Source organism: Lytechinus pictus, chromosome 7 (assembly GCF_037042905.1).
Source record: "Lytechinus pictus isolate F3 Inbred chromosome 7, Lp3.0, whole genome shotgun sequence".
NCBI classification, from domain to species: domain Eukaryota; kingdom Metazoa; phylum Echinodermata; class Echinoidea; order Temnopleuroida; family Toxopneustidae; genus Lytechinus; species Lytechinus pictus.
The window spans coordinates 27,283,909-27,309,905 of NC_087251.1; the positions used below are offsets into that span (position 1 = coordinate 27,283,909).

General features: G+C 37.0%; 1 protein-coding gene across 2 annotated transcripts in view; it reads right to left on the minus strand.

Moving 5' to 3' along the window:
* The window catches only part of LOC129264639 (zinc finger protein 106-like), a 32,928-nt gene extending 17,870 nt beyond the window's left edge, over positions 1–15,058 (minus strand). Inside the window, exons 1-10 of one of the 2 annotated variants that reach the window (XM_064102378.1) lie at positions 14,695–15,058; positions 11,851–12,006; positions 11,272–11,421; positions 6,250–8,578; positions 5,728–5,834; positions 4,887–5,038; positions 3,706–4,157; positions 2,718–2,855; positions 1,697–1,822; positions 579–752 (exon numbers count right to left, since the gene is read on the minus strand). In XM_064102378.1, coding sequence (XP_063958448.1) covers positions 579–752; positions 1,697–1,822; positions 2,718–2,855; positions 3,706–4,157; positions 4,887–5,038; positions 5,728–5,834; positions 6,250–8,578; positions 11,272–11,421; positions 11,851–11,987 — 3,765 coding nt within the window. In that variant the 5' untranslated portion in view covers positions 11,988–12,006; positions 14,695–15,058. The remainder of the gene's footprint in view (positions 1–578; positions 753–1,696; positions 1,823–2,717; positions 2,856–3,705; positions 4,158–4,886; positions 5,039–5,727; positions 5,835–6,249; positions 8,579–11,271; positions 11,422–11,850; positions 12,007–14,694) is intronic. The other variant, XM_064102379.1, reaches the window with a different exon arrangement.
* Positions 15,059–25,997: the final 10,939 nt, after the last annotated feature.

The following is a 25,997-nucleotide window of genomic DNA, read 5'->3' on the forward strand; positions in this document are numbered from 1 at the left end:
CTCCATTTTCTCACTACACAGTATGTTTTCAATAGCAAAGCTTTGCTGTTGGGGACATTGGCACTGACTAAGAAGTGTGTCAATATTTTCGCGTGTTGTTAAATTCGCGGCCGATCGGCAATTCGCGAAATCCGCGAAAATAAAACCCCCGCGAAAATTACAGCTTATACAGTATGCTCCTGACAAATCTTTGAAATGTGTCGGTTACTCATGTTACATGATTTGGACATGCATAATATGAAAAGTGGACTTAAGTGAAAAGTGTCCTCATGCAAGGCTTTTATGAAAGTTGATTATATCCATTTCAAAGAAGTATATTAGGGAGACAAATTTGTATATAATTAAAAAAATAAAGAACACATGGTTTTTACAAGGGGTGCAGATAAAGTGGTTACTCACGTTACGGTTCAGATGGGCTTTATGTACAAAGACACATTGAGCTCATGTCCAACAACCTATGGAATTGCCCATAAGTGAAACAACCGCCCTCCCCCTACCCCACCAACCAAATAATTCAGTTGCTTGCATTTATAAAAAAAAAAACACCAAACATCCCAACCATCGTGTTTCTACTTTACCATTTCTTTTTCTTGCTTGAAACTCTTTAGCAAAGCCTCTTTCTCCTGGATGATGGTATACAACTTGTCTATCTTTGAATTGAGTTGATCCATCTTCAGTTGGAGATTTTGCTCCTGAATGGTGATGTCAAGCAGATTGTCCATGCATGTATCTCCTACCATGCCAGTGTCCAACTAGAAAAACAACAGAAAATGAAGTGACCGGAATTCTAATCAACATCAATCATGTCGCGTTGGTATGCCACCAAGTCTTGGCGGATCTGTGGGCCCCGTAACATAAGGCTAAGCAACTGATCGCGGGCAAAGTTTTACGATTATACACAATAATCTTATGTTGTGGGAATGTAAGCTGTGTCACAGACAGTACGAGTGTTTTTATGCATATTATTATCTGTATAGTGTTTTAGCCATGCATCAAAAATGTGCTCCTTGGTTTGCATCATTTGCCTGTGCAATACGACAGCATATTGAACAAAGTACCAACTTCTGACGAATATCCAATTGGCTACTTTACAAAACTTGCTGTTCAATATAACACCGTATTGCAGTCAAGTGCGCATGCGCTGAAATACAACACGCATAATAATCAATTTAATATAATGTGCAACATAGATTGCAGTGATACATGTACTTCATGAGTCAAAAAGAGCTACATGTTAGTTGCAGTTCAATGATCAAACTAATCTCATAAAGTGAGGCCATATTAACTGACTGTGATAGGTGACACAATTTGACAATTCACTTTTTTTTTTGGGGGGGATAGATAATTATATTAGATGGCTTTTTTTCATGGAATACCAGAAATATTCCACTTGTTAGGAAAAACATTGCACCAATTGACAATTAATGGAATATTTCTGGTATCCCATTTGGAGCCATCCCATATAATGAATATAAATTAATAATCAGCTTTATGTCTTTTATAAAGATTTTTTCCTCCAAGTATGTATTACCTAATTTTGGGTTGTGTCTTTTTCCTTTATACATTGAAATGTTTCTTAATCTGTAAACTAATGTTAGTTTTTAGACTTTTTGTTGACATTTTGTAATAAGATCAAATTGAATAGTTTCAAAATAAACAGTGCACTGCACCAATTAGCATGATATAAGTGTCATACCATTTTTCTCCTCTGCATGACTTTCTTCTTGATTTTGGTGGCTGTCAATATGGTTGGACTGTTGGTTCTTCTGTTGGCTTTTTCTGAGATAGTGGACTGAACAGACTTCCTCCTTACGCTTGAAGTCTGCATGAAATAGAACAGGATCATTCAAAGATTTATATAATCTTATTCTCAAAAATTTGGTCCTATCATCAGGGTTCTGTTCCAACAAGAACTTATGATTATTATAGTAATTTTTGCCACTATGTTAAACATCCATGAAATACTTCATGTTTAATTGTCATTGTCAAGGTAAACAAAAATGTAAGCTTTAAGGACCTCATAGCATAAAAGACTTACTATAAATATTAACTTTGCTATTATAGTAACTATAATGGTAACAAGACTCAGCAGCCAATCAAATAAAGGGCCATTGTGGTCCCCTCCCAACTTCTAGGTAGAAATAACGTAATCTAACATAATTTATAAAATAACCTATTTTTTTTTACTCTCAATTTTTTCTTGATGGTTATTGCCAGAAGAACTTTTCCAATCACTTATATGAAATCAATTGATTTTGATCAGTAAAAGAATAATGTTACAGTGATAAATTCTGGCTAAAACTAAATTTGAATTGGGTTTGTACCTGAAATCATGCTATTGAAATTTTTTGAGTCTGACAGTGTATTTTGAGTTTTCAGTATGCTGATCCCCCCTCAAACAGTAGTATTTTTTTGTGCGAAACAAATTGTGTGTGCAAGCCACATCATGAAAGTGCGTAGTACAGTGCGCTATTGGTGCATTTTGACATATCATGCATCATGAAGGACAATGAGTTACATCATACGTCACAATGCTGCCAATGAGAAGCGTGTTAGCTGTTGAAAGTGGTGATAAAGTAAATGACAGGTTACTGAACACCACTGGTGATTGTTCTGTGATATCCATAAACAGTGGTAACTGTCCTTAAAAAAAGTTTGATTATTTTTTATTATCATCTTTTTTTACATTACTACAGATTGTGTCTTTAACGTTTTACCTTAGGTGTCTTTAACTTTGGTCTTTGTTTCTTTGTGAGTTCAATCTCAACTTTCTTTGACTTGGATTTCTTGGACTTCTTTTTCTTCTCCTTCTTTTTCTTGTGACCTTTCTTCCCAGATGTTTCTACTGAGTCAATCTATTCATGATAAAAGTCAATAAAACAAAAACCTTATTTAATACGGATTAAATATTTTGTGTGATATTGCGTTTCTGTCACTTTTATCTATATCATATTTTGAAGGTAAAAAGTATAAATCAAAGCAAAACAGATATCACACACAAATGGGCAAAAGCAATAAGCATTTATACATATGTAACCTCCTTACTCACAAATTTGAGATAACCGAGTCATAAAAGTTTAAAATTATTCATAAATTCATTGTCAATTCAAATATCATTGCCAATAATATCAATTCTGCTAAAAACAAAAGCACACATGACAAAGAGTTCCAATGTTCCATCGACCAAATAAGTTGGTAAAACTCTTCTAAAGCATTACCGATAAATATATCAGATTTATATAGTGCCATAATTGAAAAGGCAAAAGAATTCAGGACCAAATACAGTCAAAATCTATCTAATGTATTTGAGAAAAATAAAAGGTAAAGTGTGCATACGCATCACAGACAGAAAGTGATTGACAAGTGTTGAGCTTCATATCTCACTTTGATTTGCAAGCATGACATGAAAGGCGATAATTATTATGAAAGAGGAGTATATTTCAGGAATGATCACTTGATTATATGAATTTTCTGAGTTTATTGCAATTAATGGTATTATTTTTTGCAATTAACATACAGTGGTCCTCAAATGTTGGTGAACCCTACCACAAAATGCACTCCTGCACGCCGAGTGTTGAAAACAACACTACAATGTTAGGCGAGCCCAGAGAAACAAACTTTGTTGAATGTAATATTTTATCATCTGACTTGAACACTTTAATATGTTCTTTTTGAGGCGGGGTTCACTAAGAGGAAAATACATACTGGACTCACAGATGAAATGGCACTGGTAGACGTGACACTGGTGTCATGCCTCTCTGATGATCCTTCAGCATCTTGCGCTTCCTCTGGTCTTCTGCTCCCTGAACTATGGGGACTCTGTCCAGTGGAAAGTTCCTGAGACTGAACTAAATTGTTGGCCATGTCTGAAGAAGACTGTTCTGGTCTATCGGTTGATCCCTTACTACTTGTTCCTGGAAGACTCTGCTTTTCATGCAGCAACTGCTCAGACCCTAGAGTCTCGAGAGGTTCTACTTTTATTGCAGGAGTATCAGAAGTGACAGCTTTCCCCTTATGCAACCTCTGCTGATTCATCAGAGGCAGTACCTCCTGGATGTCTCCAATCAGTGCATCTGCATTCTGCTCAGATTGCTCAAAGAGTGCAAGCGAGTCCCCTCCTACAACTTCTTGCAAACTTGATTCATTTGCTTCCATACCTGAAGAAAATTAAGTGATAAATAAGAGCTAATGTCAAATGATATTAATGTATATCTGTACATCATTTAAGAAAATGAATTGTACATGAGAATGGCTATTTATATTCTGAAAGTATATTAACCTGATATTTCAAATGGTGTCTGACAAAACGCTGCTTTAAGAGGATCAACATTGAGAAGCAGGGCAACACATCCTAGAGATAGTAGGAATAGGAAAGTGCAAGGAAAAGACAGTAAGAAAATGCGAAAATATATGTGCATGATAAGTCAGGAGAAAATTTAGGACTGGGCATGTGCAGAAAGATCTTTATTTTTTAAACTTCTCTTGTATCTTTGAAAGCTTGCAAGAGCTTAATGATTTACTCCACCGACTCACACATGGTAAAGCACTGATTATTAATGGAAAACATGAGGTACCAAAATTTTAGGTGCCAAAATTTCCACCAGAAGTTTTTGGATGTTCTGCAAATTATGCTGTTTTAAACAATTTGATTTATTTTATATTGTGGCAAGAAAAATATCAAAATGCCCCAACTGGGACAGGTGCCAATTTAAGCTTTGAAACGTTTATAACATGACTGTTCATCACGGTGTCAGTATGGTCAGATCAGATCATGTTGTTGATAAAAGTTGGAGTGGATAAGCAAACTTTTGAGCTTACTTTTCTAGTGCGTTCTAGTGATAAATTTGACTTCACTAAAATTCAATGACCCCTAGTTGACTCTTTACCTGTAAGCTGAGACAAAATATCCTCTTCATCGGCATCTTCGCTCTGGATCAGGTCAAGCAGCTCCTGTTGAAATTCAGTACTGAGGTTCATGATGTCTAGATCATCGATAGGATCTTCAGACCGACTTGGTGATGATGTCAAATGACTGAACCTAAAGAGATGGGCATAGACTTATTTACAGTGCTGGATGTCTTTAAGACATTTCTTGAGACAGTGATTGTGTGCCTTGGATGCTAATATCTTGGACTCAGTCGCTGCTTTGAAGGGGAATGTTTTGTGCCTCAGGGGCAGAGATATCGGCAAGACAATGAAGACGAGTTCACCATAGACTAGTAAATGTTACTGCCTTATTTCAATTTGTCTGTATTAGATGTCTTGAAACATCTGTTGGTCTCAATACATGTGAGGGAAGCATCTTGATCCTAAGAAAGAAGTACTAGTATTAATATTTAAAAAAGGAATCCTGAAAAACCAAGAAAACACTAACAGAAAATGTCAAAGTTTGACGTTTTTGATTACATGGGGTGGGTTGACAATAAAGTATGAAAGCATTGTCAACAGGCCAAAATATCCACAGGCCATATTTAATGGGAATCAGCAATTGGGGCCCCAAGATATGGCTGCATAAATACCTACTTAGTCCCACTGAATTTGGTGTGAATTGGCTTAAAACTGATTTCAATGGGGCCATCATAAACTGAATAATTTCAAATTGTGTGTGGAGTGTTGCCATCTTGTGCCCCTGAAATTATGATCATGAAAGTGCTGATATGCAACCTCTCTTCCTGTTGGAACCATAATATCCAACCCAAGAATGTAATGTCATGTTTTTAGATTTACCTCTTAAATCTGTCAGGAGCTTTCTTCGCTTTGGCTAGTAACATATGTATTTTCTTCTGTTGCCAGACTGGCTTTGCCACATCACTAAGCAGTCCTTGTATTTTCTCCTGTTAACATTAAATGCAAATGTATGATTTCAACGAGACTCACTTCAGCTTTGGCGTTCAACGTTTCAGTTGTTCACATGAAATAATGTCAAGTCAAAAATGGGAATCAATTATGATTATATTCTGAAAGCCATGATTAAGAACAGATAGAGATTTGTGGACTGAATTTTCAATGATTCTTTAAATGCAGAGATAGAAATGCATCTATTCATAAGCTTTTACATTGTGGATGCAGATATATTTAAAGATAATGACAATGCTTACAAATATCTAACAGTTCTTCATTACTTGTATAACATGAGAATAAATTTATCTTTGTTTAGTGTCTCTTTTCTTCCTTTTCTGTGTAGAGGGTTTGGGGTGTTTACATAAATTTGTGATCATCTAAAAAAAAAGAGAATAAGAATGAAAATACCTTGAATGCCTGCCCATCATTAGTTTGTTCAGCATCTTTCGTCCTTAGTCTGCTCCTGGCTTTGGCAACATTTGGCCGTGGGTTCACTTTCTGCCCAACAGCTGAAAGTAATGACTGATTTCCTGTGTTCTGGTCAATGTTCAGGACAGGAACTGAGGATGAGCTGGAAATGGATGGCACATCAATGCTGGCAGTTTCAGTCATAGTGCCTCTAACTTGTTCCTTGAGCACCAAGTCCCTGTCCGTTGTGACGGTTAAGGAACTTGGGGAAGTATCATGGTCATGCACGTTTGATTCTGAAATGTCCATGTCACTCATCACAAATTCTTTGTGTTTTGATTTTTTGTTCTTAGTAGAGGAACTTGGTCTATTGTCCTGCCCACTTCCACCTCTGTTTGAACTGTCCCTACAACTTGATATCTTAGGGGCAACTTTGTTACACTTGTCAGTTACACCACTCCTACTTGAAACCTGTTCCTTACTTTTCCCAGTTGAGGAAATCAGATTCGTGTTTTCAATACTTGGATTTCTGGTTAAATTTTCCATGTGACTTTGAGTGTTGCCATCATTTAGCATTTTCCCAATTTTCTTGTTTCTTGAGTCCTTGAATTGTGCTTTCCTATCTGTTTTCCCTTGTGAGGGACTAATATCTTGGCCAACTTTGCCACTTGTTGAACTTTCCTTGCAATTTGGGATCTTTGAGGAAACTCCTTTTTCTTCTGAAGATGCCGCAATGTTTGAATGACATGGCATATCTTCAAATCTAATATGCTTATTTACAGGTTTCTTGAAATGTGATACTCTTGCTACTGATGATGAAACCATTTGTGTTTGGCAAGTCATTCCAGAGGTTGAAGACTTGCCATACTTTTCAGAAGCTACTGCTTTCTTAGATGACGTGACCATCTCATCACTGGAAACAAAACGTTTTCCATTAAGAGCATCTCTTAAATTTCTTTCAAATCTTTCTGTCTCAGAATCAGCTTTCTGGGGTGTTCTTTCATTGTCATTGTCTTTACATGAACTGGAATATTTAGAAGTTTTTGCGCTATCTTTCATTGGTGACTGTCGAGAAACAACTGAGCTCTGATGCAACAACATCTTTGACTTATTTTTCTTCTCCACCTTTCCTACATCACGTTTCTGAGAATTCCCAGTGCTTCCTTGCATATCATGAAACTTCTTTTGGAGGGATGGCTTATTCTTCTTTTTAATCTTAGGAGATTTAGAGGTTGTATGACCTTTAACAACCTTGACATTAGGTACAGAAAGTGTGTTTGAGTGGACTTGATTCCCGCGAGCATGTTGGCCAGATTGCTTGTTCAGGGTACTGCTATGGGTAGGTACTTCTCGAGATGCAACAGAATGCTGCATTTGCTTTTTAGTATTCTCCAATACTTTTGCAGTATCTTCTTTTAAATTGGCATTATTTTCCTTCCTCTTCTGTTTGTCAGCATTTGCATGTAACTTTGGATTCTTTTTCTTCTTTACAGTTTGAGCTGATATGGGAATCTTCCGTTTTGGATTGAATGCAGGTCTATTTCCACTTTGTAACCTGGCGTTTTCGGTCCCACGAGGTGCAGATGTGGGTGTCATTGGTCTGTTGTTTCCACGATCAAACCTCGAATTTGTAACCCCCGGGGGTGCAGACGTGGGTGTCGTTGGTTTGTTGTTTCCACGATCAAACCTCAAATTTGTAACCTCAGGGGGTGCAGACATGGGTGTCGTTGGTTTGTTTCCCCGTTCAAATCTTGAATTTTCAATGCCAGGGGGTGTCGATGTGGGTGCAGTCGGTCTGTTGTTTCCATGTTCAAACCTAGGGGGTGCAGATGTGGGTGCATTTGGTCTATTACTTCCATGTTCAAATCCAGAATTCTGAACCCAAGGGGGTACCATCGAGGGTGCAGTTGGTCTGTTGTTTCCATGTTCAAACCGGTCATTTTCAACACAGGGGGGTTCGAACCTGTTGTTTCCAACCCAAGGGGGTTCCAACCTGGGGTATGGACCAAACCTTGGCGGGTGATGAAAATTTGGATTTCCGTACCTCGGCCGTTGATTACATCTAAAGCGCTCAATGTTTGGCGGACCAAACCTGGTGTGTTCATACCTTGGCTGTTCAAATCTTTGTTGTGGAAACCTGAAAGGTGGGTGCCATGGGAATGAATTGTGAGTCTGCTGCTGTGTAGATGGTTCTTGATAACCAACATTACTTGAGGAAGTTTCATGAAATGTATTTGATCCCCTTCTCTGTGGATACACTGGCATTGGAAAGGTCTGGTTAGGGTCTGTCTGCCTTTGGTCCACCTGGCTTTCTGATTTCTTAGAAACACTGTACAGACAAAGAAAAAAAAATGAAAACTGTAATCGTCAACTACCTATTGGCAAAGAATATAGAGCGATTCTTTGAAAAGTGAACCCTTTTGCCCAAATATAAAGTTTAAGCTTCTTGATTTTCAGCTGCATACAAATACAGCAATGTCTGAAGTTGCATGAAATGCATTTTTTCATGATTTTTGCAATTTTTCAAGCTCATTTGCGTGAATTAATATATATGATAATGAAATGTGAAAATTATACAAAAAATAACATAAATTTGACCCCACCTGGATTGTAAATGCTGGTTTCTCAACTTTCATTGATGTTATAATGTCAAGATATGACTGTATTCCTCTTCAATGATTTAAATGGAAAATAAATGTGAAAATTTTTTTGTATGAAGATAATTAACAAAGGAAATTAATTACCTTCAGACGTCACACATGTGACCCCCAGAACACAAAAAGTTTATGCCCCCTCTAAACCAAGGCTCTGGTATTAGCACTGCATTGTACATTTTTTCTCCAAAACAACATCTAGTGTGCCTTGCATCTTACCAAATATGAATCCATAAGTGTTAATTAAAGATAAATAATTAGATTAGAAAATGGTCACACATGTGACCAACTAGTCACATGTGTGACATTTTCCGGTCACTTGTGTGACTAACAATGCTTTTGCCTGAAAACAAAATATGATAATGCAGGAATATATAGACTTGACTCTTTAGCCCTCCCTTGCTTATAAATGCTTTGTTTGATTAATTTTTATTGAGCAAGAATCACAAAAATTAATCAACAAACATTTAAGATTTTTAATTTCCAAGATAATTTTGATTGTTTCAGTCCCTTTTCCATGAAACTATGATTATGGAGTTTTGTCAAGTGGATGAATGAAATTTCTGGTCACTAGGTCTGTAGGTCATGGTTAAAAGGGCATCTGAGTGCCAATAAAGTGGAATCAACTGACAAAGGTTTTAATTCCAAAGTTATAGATAAACCCTGGTACCCGTACTGGTAACAAAAACAAAATAAAATGTTCCCAAAATTGAACAAAACTTACATGGACTTTTGAGAAACATAAATGATATCTGCCAAACAATTTTTTAAAATGAAAATGTATAATCACAGAGTAATGAGCTTTATAAAGATTAAAAAAATATTGAAAAATGCCCATCCGTTTATGGTGTGTTCCTAGTGCTGTCTTGGTTTATATTTGAAAATTGTATTATATGTTACGAAGTCAACACTGCTGCAATGATGATGATGCACAGCATTTGTATAGCGCCATATATCTGTAAAAGACATTCAAAGTCGCATTTTTGGAGGAGCCAGCCAATCTGGGTGGCTAAGAAGGGCGCGCACACAGAACTGTGACCCGCAGGTCTCTTCTCCTGATTTAACCATGATAAATGGTTAGGGGAATGCAGGTGGACCACCACACCGGGGTTTCCCCCAACTCTTATTCAAATAGTGCAGTGGGTTCTTAACATGCAAAGGTGGTGACTCTCCTCTACACGGAGTCTCCATTTAACATCCTATCTGAGGGACGGAGTTTTTTTCCACTGTAACATAGCCTGCATCTATGAAACAGGGGAGAGTCGTTTAAACACAAGGCACTGGCTTCAGTCATCCGCCCAGTGTGGACTCAAACCCACGATCTTTGGTTTGACGGGCAGACACTTAACCGATTGAGCCAACTTCGCTCAATTGAATATATTCAATATATTCGCAATATTGAACTGTGTGATGCAGCTGACTTTTCAAGATTATAAAGTGGGGAAGAATGTGCCATTTAAAATACCGGAAAATATGGTATATATTAAAAGTTCAAGGCGCTGGTAGTAAAACTCCCCAAAAGTACAACTCTCAACGCAGCTGATCTTTGAAGAAATAGTGTTGGGTTAAGATGTCCTTTAATAGTGAGATATATTCCAGGAGATTTCATGATGGAATCACATCCAGCATGATGATCAACGCAAGTTGACCATGGGGAAGTCATCCTGCAAACCCATTGCATATTGGAACTGAGTGATCCCTGTAAAAAGTCTACGGAAATAACAGAATACAGTAACAGGTTAGAAGAAGTACAACAGGCTGAAAAAATTAATTGAACAGATAGAGTTAAATCAGAAAAACAAAACACTGAAAGTTTCATCAAAATCATGAGGTATGAGAAAGTCTACAGTAATTTTTCCATTATTTCAGAGAAATGGTTATATGCATATCTTCATGAGTTACAAGAGCGAGCTAATGTTATCGCCCTACTTATTCCGTTGTATTAAATCACAGGTATTGAAACCATATTGATTTATTTTCATCCTCCAACAATGTAAAAAGAGGATTGACTTCTGATTTAATATGTACTGTACGATCATCAGTGTTGAAAATTATTTTGTAACACAGGAGACAAGTTCTACACATACACGTATGTGTGGAAACACGATATAATACAGATTTCATGTAATAACATGAGAAGAAGTGAGAGGACAAGACCTCACCAGCTCACTTATTGCATATATTCATGATGGCATGCATTCAACTGTTTTCTAAATATATATTGTAACTATACAATTCAACATATTTTCTTAAATCAGTTTGATGAAAATTTCAGCTTTTTAAATTTTTCTTTATTATTCAGTTGTTATTTTCAGCTTGAAGTACCCCTTAAAGTGAGACTTGAGTGTTTGAGAAGCAGCCTACTGACCTTGTTGTAGAAGGTTTGACCATCTGAGCATCTTCCAATCTTTTTCTCCTCTCAACAAGTGACTTCTTATGTTTTTCACCAATAAGGTGCTTTGCATATTCATTAAGTTTGTACGTTTCAAACATACACAGGTTGCAGTGATGTTTTGTGCTATAGAACAAAGAAAAAAAAGGACAAGATTGGCATTTTAAACTAGATGGATTACAAACTGTACACATAACAAAATATTATTATAACAATGCCATTGTAAGATTAAGAATATTTCACACACATATAAAATTCAGAAGGGTTCAAATAATGACCTCTTACATTACAACTTCAAATTAATCCCTCAAATGGCTCTTCAATTGTCACCAGAAAAAAGTTCAGGTACTGTACATGTACATCGAAGAAAAAAGACGATTGAATGCTTCCCAAATGAATATAAAATGAACATACACGAACAGTATGAATACTGTTTTGTCTATTGTGGAATGAAGCATTTACACAATACACTATAATGAAGAATATCATGCTATCATCATTTATATTATAATGAATAGATCAAAATATAATTCATTATTGATCAAACAATCCTACCTATTGCATTTATTGTTAATAGCCTTGTGGTGAAGCATAGACCAGAGATGCTCTTCAAATTGTATAGAAGAAGGGTAGTCCAAGCTACATAATTTGCATACAAACTTCTGCTTCTCTTTTTCTGTCTTCTCATCCATATTTGATCCTAATGTATTTCTAGAGAGGGAAGAACCAAATGTATGTGTAAAACAACAATTTGGAATTGTGAAAATTGGTACAGGATTATCGGGATACTGTACCTTTGCAGTTCAGAATTCTAGTGTCTGAGGAGGGTGACAATCAAAACATGCACAGCCCCATTTACATGATTTTCCAATGGTAATGTTTGCAGCTCCTGAGTTGCAGACTAGAATTCTATCCCATAGTGCACTTTGATATAAAAGTAACAAATGCCCAGGTTCAAGCCATGAGGCCCAATTCGCAAAGAATAACTATGGTAGGGACAAGGGGTAGGGGAGGGGACTATCCCTAGTTAATGAGAATTTTATAGTTGGATCTGGAGGGTGCGCTAGTGCATCCTATTCTTCATAGATGCTGTTGTTAGGTGTCAGTCGAACCTCCGCCATTAAGAGCCCAATCCACATCCTTAATAATAATAATAACGGTATGCGCTATACACAAAAAGTATCACAGCGCTTACAATTGTCAGAAGTAAAATATAAATAAAAATCTTAAGTAACAAAAAAGTATAGAATTGTGTACATTAAATTGCATCAACTATTGGTGTTCTCAACTGCGCCAGATGAGGCCTGTGTAGGAGAACAAAAAGATCATAAAATGTTTTAAAAACTCCTCTGAAACAGCGGATATCAGTCTAACTCTAAGGCTAGACATATCCACTGTTTTGGAGTTTTATAAAAACATTTTCTGATTTTTTTGGTGTCCCCCTTCTGAACAGACAGATGTCTGCCATTGGGCTTATAATGGTGGAGGTTCGACCAACGCATTACAACGCATTGCCCAAGGCAATAATGGCTGTCATCAGTCTATTGACCATGTATGCCGCGGAGCCAGACGAAGTCTCAGCGGAGCATATCCCTGATTACAGGGCGGTAGAACTTGCATCTCACTTGAAATTGATGACTGAAATGAAGTCTATCATCAAGATTAAGAATGATGTCATTATCAATTAGACTAGGATCTCACGTTAGGCCCAACGTTAGAGTCTTGACCTAATCATGGCATGCTGTCTTATTCTCCAACTCTGATGATGCTCACTCACACCGACTCAGTCAAGGTAGGCCTGGCCTGCTTAACCATTATGATGTGGTGTCCAAACTTTGCGGCCTTTTCAAAAATATTCTTCAGACTTTAATTTGCTCACAAAATATTCACAATTTATACAAAACTAATTCAAGAAATAGTTACCACCTTGATGGCAAGATCTTAAACTATAAAATCATTGACGAAAATGTGAAGTAGGTCAAGGGGTTTCGCCAGTAATGCGATCTCAAATTCTATTTTGATCGACCAAAGCTGGAAAACCGTTCTGAAAAAGTGTGACCTAACTTTGCGGACCAAAGTTTTTGAGATTTTAACAAAAATTCAAGCTAACGATGACAAATTTGCCAATCTTTTTGTCAATATTTTCATAAATACTAAACTCATCCTAAAGAAACTTACACCAAAAAAGGGTAATTTTAGGTCGCTCTTCATGTTGATGATGTCAGATTTTAAGAATATTGGTTAGTTTTTGAGATAATGACCGTCTGCGGCTGCGAAGTATGGACGCACGCAAGCAAAGTTTGGACTAGACAGGAATAACCGTCGTTTCTGGGGATTTATTCAACAATTTCTGACATTTTACTGTAATCCCCATTTACCGACGGTAGGGTGTACGTGTGGGCTCGCATGTGTTCTCATTCCCTCCCTTTTGTCAATTCACAGTCCAAAGTTTGATGTAATTTTACACATCGAATTTACAATCTAAGGATGTATAAACAACAAACTTTTAAAACTTTATATTTTAACATTTAAATACTTTAAACGATATAGATGAAAAAGGCATGAAAAATATACTTTACCGATGTTTAATTGGGTTGAACACGATAAAAATGGTCAAAATGGCAGCCAAACTATAAAATATTTACAAACGAACGTCAACAATCACGAATGTGATATCGATATTGCTTTCGATATTATACGATCTGCTCCATATGCGAACGAAACCGAAGATAAACGATACTAGTTATACTAGTACTAGTACTAGTTATAATCGCGATATATCGATTCGAGACATTAAGTTAATACGATAATGACGTCATTCAAGATGGCAACTTGCAAGAAAAACCGTCAGGTCAGGTGAAAATGTCTTAGATGACAGATTTCTCAATCATCCAGAGGATTTTTTTCAATAACTCCGGCCCAAGGTATGCAATTACTTAATTTATTTATATTTACCTGATAATGGAAACCATGAAACTTTCAATTTTGCTTAAAAAACAGTTTTAAATCGCGATCTATAAAACGCTAGTTCACTATACGTTGGCTGTAGGTACGGGGCCCCATCCCCTTCAGTCTATGTATGGTGAGTGGAGCCAACGTAGTTCAGCGGAACAACCAAAATACAGAGACTGAAGCTTTTGGTCTAAGTTTGGACTCACTGCCAGTGCCATACATTAACTTGAACTTTGAAGAATAAAATGAAGAGGTTAAGTCAACTCTGACTCAAGTCTGAGACTAATCTTGAGTTGACTCTTGAAGTGTCTGAGAGGAAGTTAATTAAATTTAAATCATGACTTTTTTGTTTAAAATGTTTTAGTCTTGACTCTCACTCGGTCTCACAGTCACATGTCTCACTTCTCATCTCAGCTCACTCTCAGTCAGCTCAGCTCAGCCACTCACTCAATTAGGATGCCCACGAGTATGCGATAACTATTTTCTAACAAAGTTAGCCATTCTCGTCCTCAGCATTTTCTCCACAAACATTTTGGAAAGCGACATGTTGTTCAGTATCTTTGTAGTATACTTTCGTCGATCTTGCTCAGCTCCTCCGGTCGGCCCCTCGAAATCATGTGCACCTGCATATCACCAGGTCTGCATATCGGCCACCACTGCACATGCACTGCCCAGCGCAGCTCGAGCTAAATCATAGATGCTCGATCGCCCGAACTTTCCCCAGCCCAGCCCACTGATTCATCGGCCTCACTCAATACCAAAGACTGGTTAACATATTACAAGCAACACGATTGGTTGTTGAAAACAGCATGAGGGAGTCTTGAACCAATCATGAGGGTTAACACATTGGAATCCCTTCCGGGTTAACCCTGCGGACCGAATAGGCGTTCACCGAAGAAGACCGAGGATATTCGCTGTAAATACACCTTTCCTCTACTCTTTCTCACAGTATATGTTTGGAGGTAAGCATTTCAAAGTTTTGTTTGTGAGTTATGATTAGGGTTATTCTTATAGTTTATTGGAAATGAAAATCCTGTTTTTCTATCGACGGTCATAATTTTTAGCTGAATTGGTTCGTGCAGTGGAATCACAACACTCGACTCGCAAGGACGGACAAGACTCGGGGCTGGGGCCACCCACTGCCCAGGCCATGGCCTGGGTGCATCTCTGCCGCCGTGTACAGGAAAATTGAAGGCACGGCGCATTCAACAATAATTCAGTTACAATACTAAACATTTCCCGCAAATTTAATAAGAGGATTTACAGAATGAAGTCCTCCTAGTCCTACGAAACTTACCAAACGATGTGAAGTCAATTCCTTCTATTTAATATGATGAATATCCCTCAAATAGCGTCATAATTAAGCGTTGATTTTTCTTCTCGTTGACAAAATACGGCCCAACCTTGCGAGTTCTCAAATTTTTCGTCTAATGACTAAGTTAATGAGTGAAAGAGGGCGCCAAGGGCGCGCGATTTATCTTCATATCAAAGACACTACAAGTACAAGGGAAAAACTAGACACAAAAACTATCTTACACGTTAATCGATGCAAAGCGTTACGCGAAGTCGGCAAAGTGTCCAATCTTTTTACTGAATACTGTAAAGATTTGGTGGAACGTTAATTGACAAACGAACGGTAGCACTTGCGGGGCTTCGTTCAAGGTACATAGAATTTTCTATATTTTTTGTTTAATTTGTCATCGCTTTGAATATTTTCCAAAAAGTATTATCGTCAGCAAAAATAATAAAAAAGTATGTTTTTTAAGTTATTGCATTTATTGGTGTCACTATTTTATCAAACAATCATTGGAATTGCGCATACAATGAATCAAGAATCTAGTTTTAAAAACACCGACAAGCTGAATTAAGGTTGTGAACTGTATTAGCGCCAACAACGACCTTCCTTTTATTTCCGTGGAAGAAACATGCGAAGCCACTTTCCAGACTGAGTGAGGTAAGCGATTTTGCTCGTTTTTTTGTCCTTTTTAAATAAAAAAATATGTTAAAAATTGAAAATGGAACGCTTTTCACCAGAAAAAGCCCTGGTGAGTAGCGGAATGGGTTTCGGCTAACATCATTCACGTTATGAAGCGATGTTAACGACAACTCTAAAATCCATCGCGTTAACACGTTGGTTGTGCGAGGTTAGTATTTGTATAACATACTAACCTCGCAATACGTGTGAGTGGGCTAGGGCTAACTTAAGCCCAGGGGCCTGTTTAGGTTAGTCTTGAGGACTCCATGATGATGTTTTTTAAAAATATTTTGACATACACTTCTTCATCATGGAGTCTTGACACTCTTCCCATAGATGCATAAGAGACTGACCAAAACAAAGATGGATTTCCCTTGGATATCCATCTTTTAAGATAAAAATCACATAAATGGTGGTGAATTTATTTATTTTTACACCTTCCTACGCCTAATGCGTATGAAGGTTTCAAAAATTGGTTAATAAAAATGTTAAAAATTTAAGGTTTCTTACCAGACCGATTTCTTACCAGACCCTTGAACTGCTTCGTTATGACGTAGCTACGATTAGCGATGTTACAAAATAAAATGCCGTCTTGAAGAACAATTTATAGATAAAAATTATTATTTAACAAATACTAAAATTTAATATGTGATTATAAATAATTATTATAATAATAATTATTCATAATCGCGTATTAATACGTGATTATAAATAATTATTATAATAATATCACGTATTAAAGTTTAGTATTTGTTAAATAATAATTTTTATTTATAAATTCTTCAAGACGGCATTTTGTAACATCGATAATCGTAGCTACGTCATAACGAAGCGGTTTAAGGGTCAGACCTATTGTATTTGTAGGGACAGTGATTTTCCGTTTCAAAAAATTGCCTTTTCCGTTTCAGCATGTCAGAAAACGGAAATTCCGTTTCCCCATAGACTTTGTACACACGGAAAAGTGACAATTCCGTTTACACATTGAATAGCAAAATCACAACACGCACACTCCACTGGTCAAAATTTGTATCTGCTACTGTACCAACAACACAATAAAATCCGTTCTAATCGGATCTATGCGGGTGCATAAAATATTTTTACACACCCATTTTGCATGCATACATCCTCACCTTTCATATTATTAGCATTATTTCACGGTGAAATGATATTTCATCGATAATTTTGGGGGTTTTTGGACATCGTTATCATCAGTCAACGGCTTTTCCCCAATCCGCCATCTTGGATTGTAAGACCACGATATCGTGCTGTTACATCTTCAAACGTAGAGGGCAGCAACACACGACCGTGTACATGTAGTTGAACGATATGTGTGCATGTGAAGCCCAACCCGGCCGGCCGGGTCCGGGTACGGTGCGGGGTACAAACGAGTGTGCTGATGTCGAGTGCAGTCACGATGTGTGAATTGTCATGATAGTAGCGAAGTGAGATCGTGTTTTCTGGGGTTTTTTGGCCATTTAATATTCTCATTTTGCTGTGATTTTGGAGTAATTTCTGTTGCTATTCTGTGTATTTTGAGGGAAAATACGTTTTCCGTGATTTTCCGTTTGAAATGCCACTTTCCGTTTCAAAAGGCCCTTTCCGTGAATTCCGTCCGTTTTCCGCGATCGCGGAAAATCACTGTCCCTATATTTGCTTTGTTGACAAACGGATCGAGGGATCTACACGAGATCGGTCTGGTAAGAAACCTTCAATTTTTAACATTTTTATTAACCAATTTTTGAAACCTTCATACGCATTAGGCGTAGGAAGGTGTAAAAATATATAAAAATCACCACCATTTACGTGATTTTTATCTTAAAATATGGATTTCCTAGGGAAATCCATCTTTGTTTTGGTCAGTCTCTTATGCGTCTATGGGAAGAGTGTCAAGACTCCATGATGAAGAAGTATATGTCAAAATATTAAAAAAAACATCATCATGGAGTCCTCAAGACTAGGGCCTGTTGCATGAAAGGGTCTTTGGTAGAACCGTTCTACATAAGAACGAGATATCGCTCAACTGTTTCACAAAACCGATTTGAGAGATACGAAGAATGGTCCTTGGAAAGACATCTCCAGACATTTCCTACGTAGATATGATCTTCTTTTGTACACCGCCCACCACCGTCGGCATTGAGAGAAAATGCGTTTACGGCAAGCCATCACCTTTAAACATTTTTGGGGGTCATTCGATTGCACTCTGATGCATTTTATCTGGGATGGCGCCAAGTTATTTTTATATGGGGTTGTCATCAATTTCACGGCAAAACGGATGTAATTTTCACTTCTCCAGGGTAATCTTACCTCAAGCGATGTTCGTGCAGGCTCCACTCCACTTCACTACTGCTACACTACGCTCCACCTACCCGAACATCGAGACCAAAAACTCGCTCTGATACTCCGAGTGACAAAAGTGGGATTTTATGGGGGGAAATAATAAATTTCATGCAACATCATGATCTTTAAAAACAATTAAAACTACTATTTTTACTTTACACAAAGTTTTACTTTTTCATGCTTTTCCATGGGTCTGAGCTCGGACCCTCGCGCATGCGCATGCGATGTTTTGAAATCGGCAGCGAATTATTCATGCGTGTGAGGAACTCCATGTTGGTTTAAATCACCAAATTTGAGACTAATAGAAGCACGGACAAGAAGTGAAACTTTGTGTAAAGAATTTTTTTTTTTATTATTGCAAAGCACTTCTTTACCCACTTGATATGATTTGCAGCAATTTTCATATTTTGCTTGTCTTCTGATAATTTTCATGCAAAGGTATATGTTTATACTTTAAACACTCACATTTGTCTTTCTTGCGTTATATCTGACAAATAAAATAAATTCGATTTTTCACACGCAGCCTCTCATATTTTTCTTTTTAGTCTCATACAATCAGACACGTTGATTTTGTTTACTCCATTCAAACCCTACTTTTACCTCAACAAATAACATTTAAACTTAAAGCATATTTTTGCAAAATTTTTATTATAAATAAGTATTCTATAAAAAATCAGAATATTGAACTAATACAATGTCAAAATTACTTATAATTACATCAATTTTTATGTCGGACAAGGGTCTCTTTCCTTGAAATATCAATAAAAGGTGTCTCTAAAAGGGCACCGTGTTCTAGATAAGGGAAATAATGAAAATTACGAATTTATCCAGTTATGTTTGTGAATCTTTGACTTTTTTTCCTTTTTTACCTCATAAAGTAATCTCCATACATCAATTCTACAATCAGTAATACATAAACAATTATTTGATCTCCATTTATTGAAATGTATGATTTTATGAAAAGTCGTCATTCCAAAATAAAAGGTTCAGGTGATGATGAAGACTAAATATTTTTCCGATACTATCGATATCAAACGATGTCGCGGACTTGGAAGGCAAACTTGCCTTCGTGAAACGGAAAGCGCTTATTTGTCGCCAATCTTCCTATCTCGGAAGAATGGTCCTAGGACGTTCCTACGTATCGCTCATCTCGTCATGAAACAGGCCCCAGTGGCCCGTCTTACCAAGAGTTGCGATTGATCCGATCAATCGCAACTATGGATGACCAGCAACGTCAACATCTATTAGTGTTATGCATGTTTGTTCAAAATATTGGCAAGAGTTCCATATGAACCCCCACTAAAATTGAAAATAAAAACATGGATGGAGAAGGTTTAGAATAATATAGAACATATATGATGGGGGAGTGGAAATACATACCACAGACCTGCCAACCAGTACGATTTTCCCGTATTTAGTACGATTTTTAAATTAAAATACGGGCAAACAATTTTTTACTTTAATACGATTTTCAAGTTTTAAAAAATGTATCTTTTTTATGCTTAAAAAAATATTTGCGATTTTGGCGTTCCATACTAAAAAGCGATTTTGAAGCTCAGTGGCACTTGCATAGATCACGGCACGCTAAACACGCTGAACTCCCACTCAGACCCTGACGCCAAAAAAAAACGGCTTGCCACCTTTGTGTCATATAAAAACAAGTGGCTGCTGTAATTGTTGTTCCAACATTATGTATACGGCTATGCATTGTGGGGTAGCAAGATGGCGGATAATGGTGATCGAGGCACGCACAATATCCATTCATTTTAAGACTTGAACGGGCGACGCGTGGATGCTTGTGTCGGTGGCCGCCGTGGCCTACCGCTGCGCTAGCGCTAAGCAAGCGGTGTGCTGGCTTCGTTGTTTGCGGCTCATCATGTGTGCGGTGCATTTAATGGCTGCGGTGTTTGATTCCTTGAACTCCTGATATTTCCATCTCGGATAATGGATTCATACCTAAGAAACAGGAGAGTAACAGAGGCGATTCTCACTCTGGTCTATCCAAAAGATGGAGAATGAGCAGCGGTGATAAGTAAGTTTGTCAAAATGCAAACTCCCGGCACAGCGCATTAAGCGCTTTGGCTGCAAGTGCCAGGCCGGCCGCGGCTTGCCCTGGTGATCACGCTGCACTGCACTGGCTCCGCGGCCGTGTTGTGCATGGAGTCTAGCGTAAGCTACGCGTACGCTGATATTTTGTTCAATGTGGTTTTTTTTTTACCCAAATGAGATTGAACAGTGTGAAAACGATAGAAGGATGGAGTGCTCTGATGATGTGGATCACAATTTATATGAAGGCAGTACTTGATTGACTCTTCAGAATATCTGAACAATTTTCACAAATCTTCAAAAGTTTTTGAAATGTCATAAGTTTGAAAGTAAAAAAAGTTGGAATTCTGTATTGGTTCATGAAAATGAAACTTGGACATTAGAGTAATTAATTATCACTGATAATTTTGCATGAATTTCAGGCCATCTGCAGAGATGCCAACCGTTACGTTTTTGCCGTATTTGTTACGTTTTTTTCACCCAAAATACGGCGTTCCTTTTTTTCTTTGTAAAATACGTTTTCTTAAAATTTTGGTCGTGTACAATATGCATTGTGTTTAGCTAGCTGGGTGTTTAAGGTGAGTGTGCATTACGATAGGTAGTGCGGTAATGAATTACGCATGAAAAATCCCCAATGTGGTGGTGCTTTGTGCAGGGCATAAATTAAGGTATACCATAAAATTAATCGACGGCCAGGCCGTCGATGCTCCTATAACTGGCCGTGATGCCTTTACAAAAAGTGATCAATTCACGGCCAAAAAGGCCGTGCCCTTTTTTTCTACCTGGCCGACGTGCCCTTTTTCAAAACTGGTCATGTCCTTTCTCAGTGTAAGATTAAAGTTTGAAAGTTCTCCCATATTTCACAAGCAAAAATACAGAAGAGAGAGAGAAAAAAACAAAGTTAAAAACTAACTCAGATCAATTCAAACTGCAAGCCATTTTCCGTGATTTTCTGGGATCTAGACACACACGCAAAGTTAGCATACAGTGTACATGTACCAGCTGCCGCACGTGGCTTGGCCTGCCTGCCTGTGTGGTGTGTGGCATGCTTGCATGATCGGAGGAGATTTGCAAACTCTGAATCAAAGTGAACAATCTCACATGATTAACAGTTTTTCCAACAAAATAATCACAAAATCGGCAGGACATTTTTATAATTACATATATATGGATCCTCAGATTAATGATTTGGTGATGTAGTCGTAGGAGCAAGTTATCGAGTTTTCATTACTAGATCGGTCTAGTTGCTTCAGCTTTTGTTTTGAGTGAAATTGAGTCTTATCGTGTTCGCACCGATAACAAGAAGACAAGACAATGGTAAGAGAGATGGTGTGATGCCGCGATGTTCATTTTATTAAAGTTTGACAATGTTTCACTTTGAAATTTTATTCGTTTCTAAAACATTTTAGTTTTCTAACAATTTTTAAATATATTATAAAAAAGACAAATATCAGTAAGATTTTTGTTAGTTGATTACATTTGTTTTGTTTGCTTGAAGCTTGAATTTTTTTCCTCTTTAATTCTTTCTTCATTTCTTTCTTTATTGCTTTCTTTCGTTCATTTTCTTTCTTTTCTATCTTTTTTTCTTCATCCTTTCTTCTATCCTTCCTGCTTGCTTTTTTTGTTCTATCTTATTTCAAATCTTTCCTAGCTTTCTTTCCTGATCCTTTCTCTCTCTCTGTTCATTTTTTGTTCTTCCCTTTCTTCCTTTTCTTACTTTCCTTTTATTTCCTTCTTTCTTTCCTTATTTTTTTGTTCCCTTCCTCTCTTCTCTTTTCATTCTTTCTGTCATTCCCTCTTTCTTCTTTTCTTTCATTCTTTTCTTGCTTTCACTCTCTCTTTCGCTTCATCCTTTCCTTCCTTTTCTTTTCCTTTCCCTTATTCTTTCTTATCTTCCTTCCTGATTTTTTCTCTTTCTTTTTCTTTTTCCATTCCTTCTTTCTCCATCCTATCTTTTCTAAATTCCCTTTTCCATTCCATCTATATTTATTTCTTATTATTTCCTAGCTTTCCTTCCTTTTTTCTGTGTTCATTTATTTTCTTCATTCTTTCCTTCTTTACATGTCCCTCATTGTTTTTCTTTCTTTCTTTCTCTTACTTTCCTTTTTTTTTTCATTTTTTCTTTCATTCTTTCATTTCTTAAAATTGTCTTTGCATCCTTTTCCCTTCCTCTCCCTTTTCTTTTTCTTTCTCTCTTATTATTTTCTTTCTTTTTTATTCTTTCCTTCCTCTCTTTCATCCTTTATTTCATTCTTTTTCCTTTGTTTTCTTCTTTCTTTTTCTCAAGGAATGACAAAAAAAAATTCTTTCCTTCATTCATCCTCCATGTTTTTTTTTCCTTTTTTTCGTTCAAACATTCATTCATCATCCCTTCCTTTCTATTTCTTTCTTTTTTTCTGTTTTATTTATTTCAAAGAATGAAGGAAACCTTTCTTCTTTCCTTTATTATTTCTTTCATCCTTCTTTTATTCTAACTTTCTTTCTTTTTTCCTTAATTTTCTTTAATTCATTTTTTCTTTGTTTCTTCTTTTATAATTATTTTCAGTGATTCCCTTTTTTTTATTTTGTGCCACGGTTCGGTCGTTTTGCTTCATCATATTTTACAAAATACTTTTTTTTAAATCAAAATACTGTTTTTTTCCTCTCAAAATACTGTTTTTGCTTTATGGAGGTTGGCATCTCTGCATCTGATTAAGGTCAAATGATATTTTGAGGTAAATGAACTTGGTATTTTTATCGTATGATATTATCATTATTATTTTTTTTGCATTTGTGGAGGAAATGACAAAACAAAAAAAGTCCCTACTGTAGAAGGGGAGGACAACTCCCCCCCCTTGCGCGTTCCGCGCATTTTTTTTTTTTAATACAGTTTTTTTTGGGAAAATACAGTTTTTGTTATCACAGAATACAATTTTTCATTCCCAGAGGTTGGCAGGTCTGATACCAAAATATGGCTTTATTCCGTCAAATTTCGAGCAGGATCTAGTGCGTGTAATTATCCATAGACTTCGGTTTATTTAGTCAGTAAAGGGTCTGTGAGTCTAGACTAGTCGACCTATTGGCTGATAATCGTTAAAATACCCCTTCAGTTATCAGTGCTTCTCGCTAGCATAGCGGGAAGAGGTCTTGACTGCAGATAAAATGAGGTGAGTTCAAGTCCCAACTAAGGTAAGCAACAGTTAAACAATGATAGAAAAATCTGAGGTGAAAGAACCGGAAGTCTCAACAATCTTTTATTTTTGGTGGGGGGTGCATATGGAACTCTTTCCAAAATATTTTACAGCTATGATGTATAGAACCTATTCACGCATTCATTGTTTTCTTGAAAATTCACTGTGCTTCTCTTTGTTTACAAAGGACATTGTGCAAATTTCCTGTAGAAAAAATTCTGACACTGATGCTGGATTTCCATAGAAGACGGGGCCCTGATCTGCCACTGTACTGTAATGTAGGCTCCGATCTAGACAGCTGGCAGCCGTCTGTTTCGAGGAGTTTTTAAACATTTTTTTACACAGACGGCTCGCGATCGTGGAGCCGCCATTAGGGGGTTAACATTGCAAAATCACCCCGACAGGGCTCATCGATTTTTGTCTTTATTTCATAAAAATATATTAAAAAACTGGACCAAAATACAGATTATTATTCCATTTTGGCCTGAAATGCACTAAAACAGGAAAAAATTAATCTAAAAGGGGAAAAAACAGTGACTTACTTCGGCTGTCGCGCAACTCCCACTCCCTGATTTATCCAAACTTAAAGGGGAATCCAACCCAAATAAAAAATTGTTTTTATAAGAAAAAAAAAATCAGACAAGTTGATAGGTGAAAGTTTGAACAATATTGGACTAACAACAAGAAAGTTATGAATTTTTAAAAGTTGTAAATATTGGTAATCACTATATTCATGGAGACTTCAAATTGGCCATATATGGGATGTCATAGTGATGTAAGGCAAGGACTAATCTTCCATGTACTCCAATACATATTATGGCTAAATTGTCATTTTTCCAAAAAGTTGTATTTAAAATTATATTTTTCTTTCATGAGGACATAAAACAATATACTACCTGGGTTATATTTAGAGGAATGGGGAATGGGTACTTAAGAGAAAACCACAAATCCCTGATAATAAAGTACATGGCCTATGGGAAAGTTGTCCTTGCCCCTTGTCATAATTTACTTACCCAGTTGCCAATTTGAAATCTACATATAATTAGTGATCTAATTTTAAAGCAGCTATAACTTTCTTATTGCTTGTCTGATTTCTTTCAAACTTTCACCATTCTGTTTAAATTATCTTTTTCCTTCCCAACACAACATTTTATGGCCAAGGCTGGATTCCCCTTTAATACATAAACATATCATATGTTTATGTATTAAAGGGGACAGTGATTTTCCGCGATCGCGGAAAACGGACGGAATTCACGGAAAGGGCCTTTTGAAACGGAAAGTGGCATTTCAAACGGAAAATCACGGAAAACGTATTTTCCCTCAAAATACACAGAATAGCAACAGAAATTACTCCAAAATCACAACAAAATGAGAATATTAAATGGCCACAAAACCCCAGAAAACACGATCTCACTTAGCTACTATCATGACAATTCACAAATCGTGACTGCACTCGACATCAGCACACTTGATTGTACCCCGCACCCGTATCCGGCCGGCCGGGTTGAGCTTCACATGCACACATCGTTCAACTCCACGGTCGTGTGTTGCTGCCCTCTACGTTTGAAGATGTAACAGCACGATATCGTGGTCTTAAAATCCAAGATGGCGGATTGGCAAAAGCCGTTGACTGATGATAACAATGTCCAAAAAAACCCAAAATTATCGATGAAATATCATTTCACCGTGAAATAATGCTAATAATGTGAAAGGTGAGGATGTATGCATGCTAAATGGGTTTGTAAAAATATTTTATGCACCCGCATAGATCCAATTAGAACGGATTCTATTGTGTTGTTGGTACAGTAGCAGATACAAATTTTGACCAGTGCGAGTGTACGTGTTGTGATTTTGCTATTCAATGTGTAAACGGAATTGTCACTTTTCCGTGTGCACAAAAGTATATGGGGAAACGGAATTTCCGTTTTCTGACATGCTGAAACGGAATTTGAGATTTTCTGAAACGGAAAAGTCAATTTTTGGAAACGGAAAATCACTGTCCCTACATATGGTCATTGAGTCCCTGTACAGATCGAGTTAGAATTTCGGTCTCTGTAATTGGTGAGTGGAGCCAACGTAGTTCAGCGGAACAACCAATATAACAGAGACCAAAGCTTTTGGTCTAGCTCCGATCCGGAGCTTATGCCGTTACGGCCTAATTGCGGTCAAGAATCGCTGCTGGGATAACCCCCTTCGCTTCGGATTTAGATTTAGAATCCAAT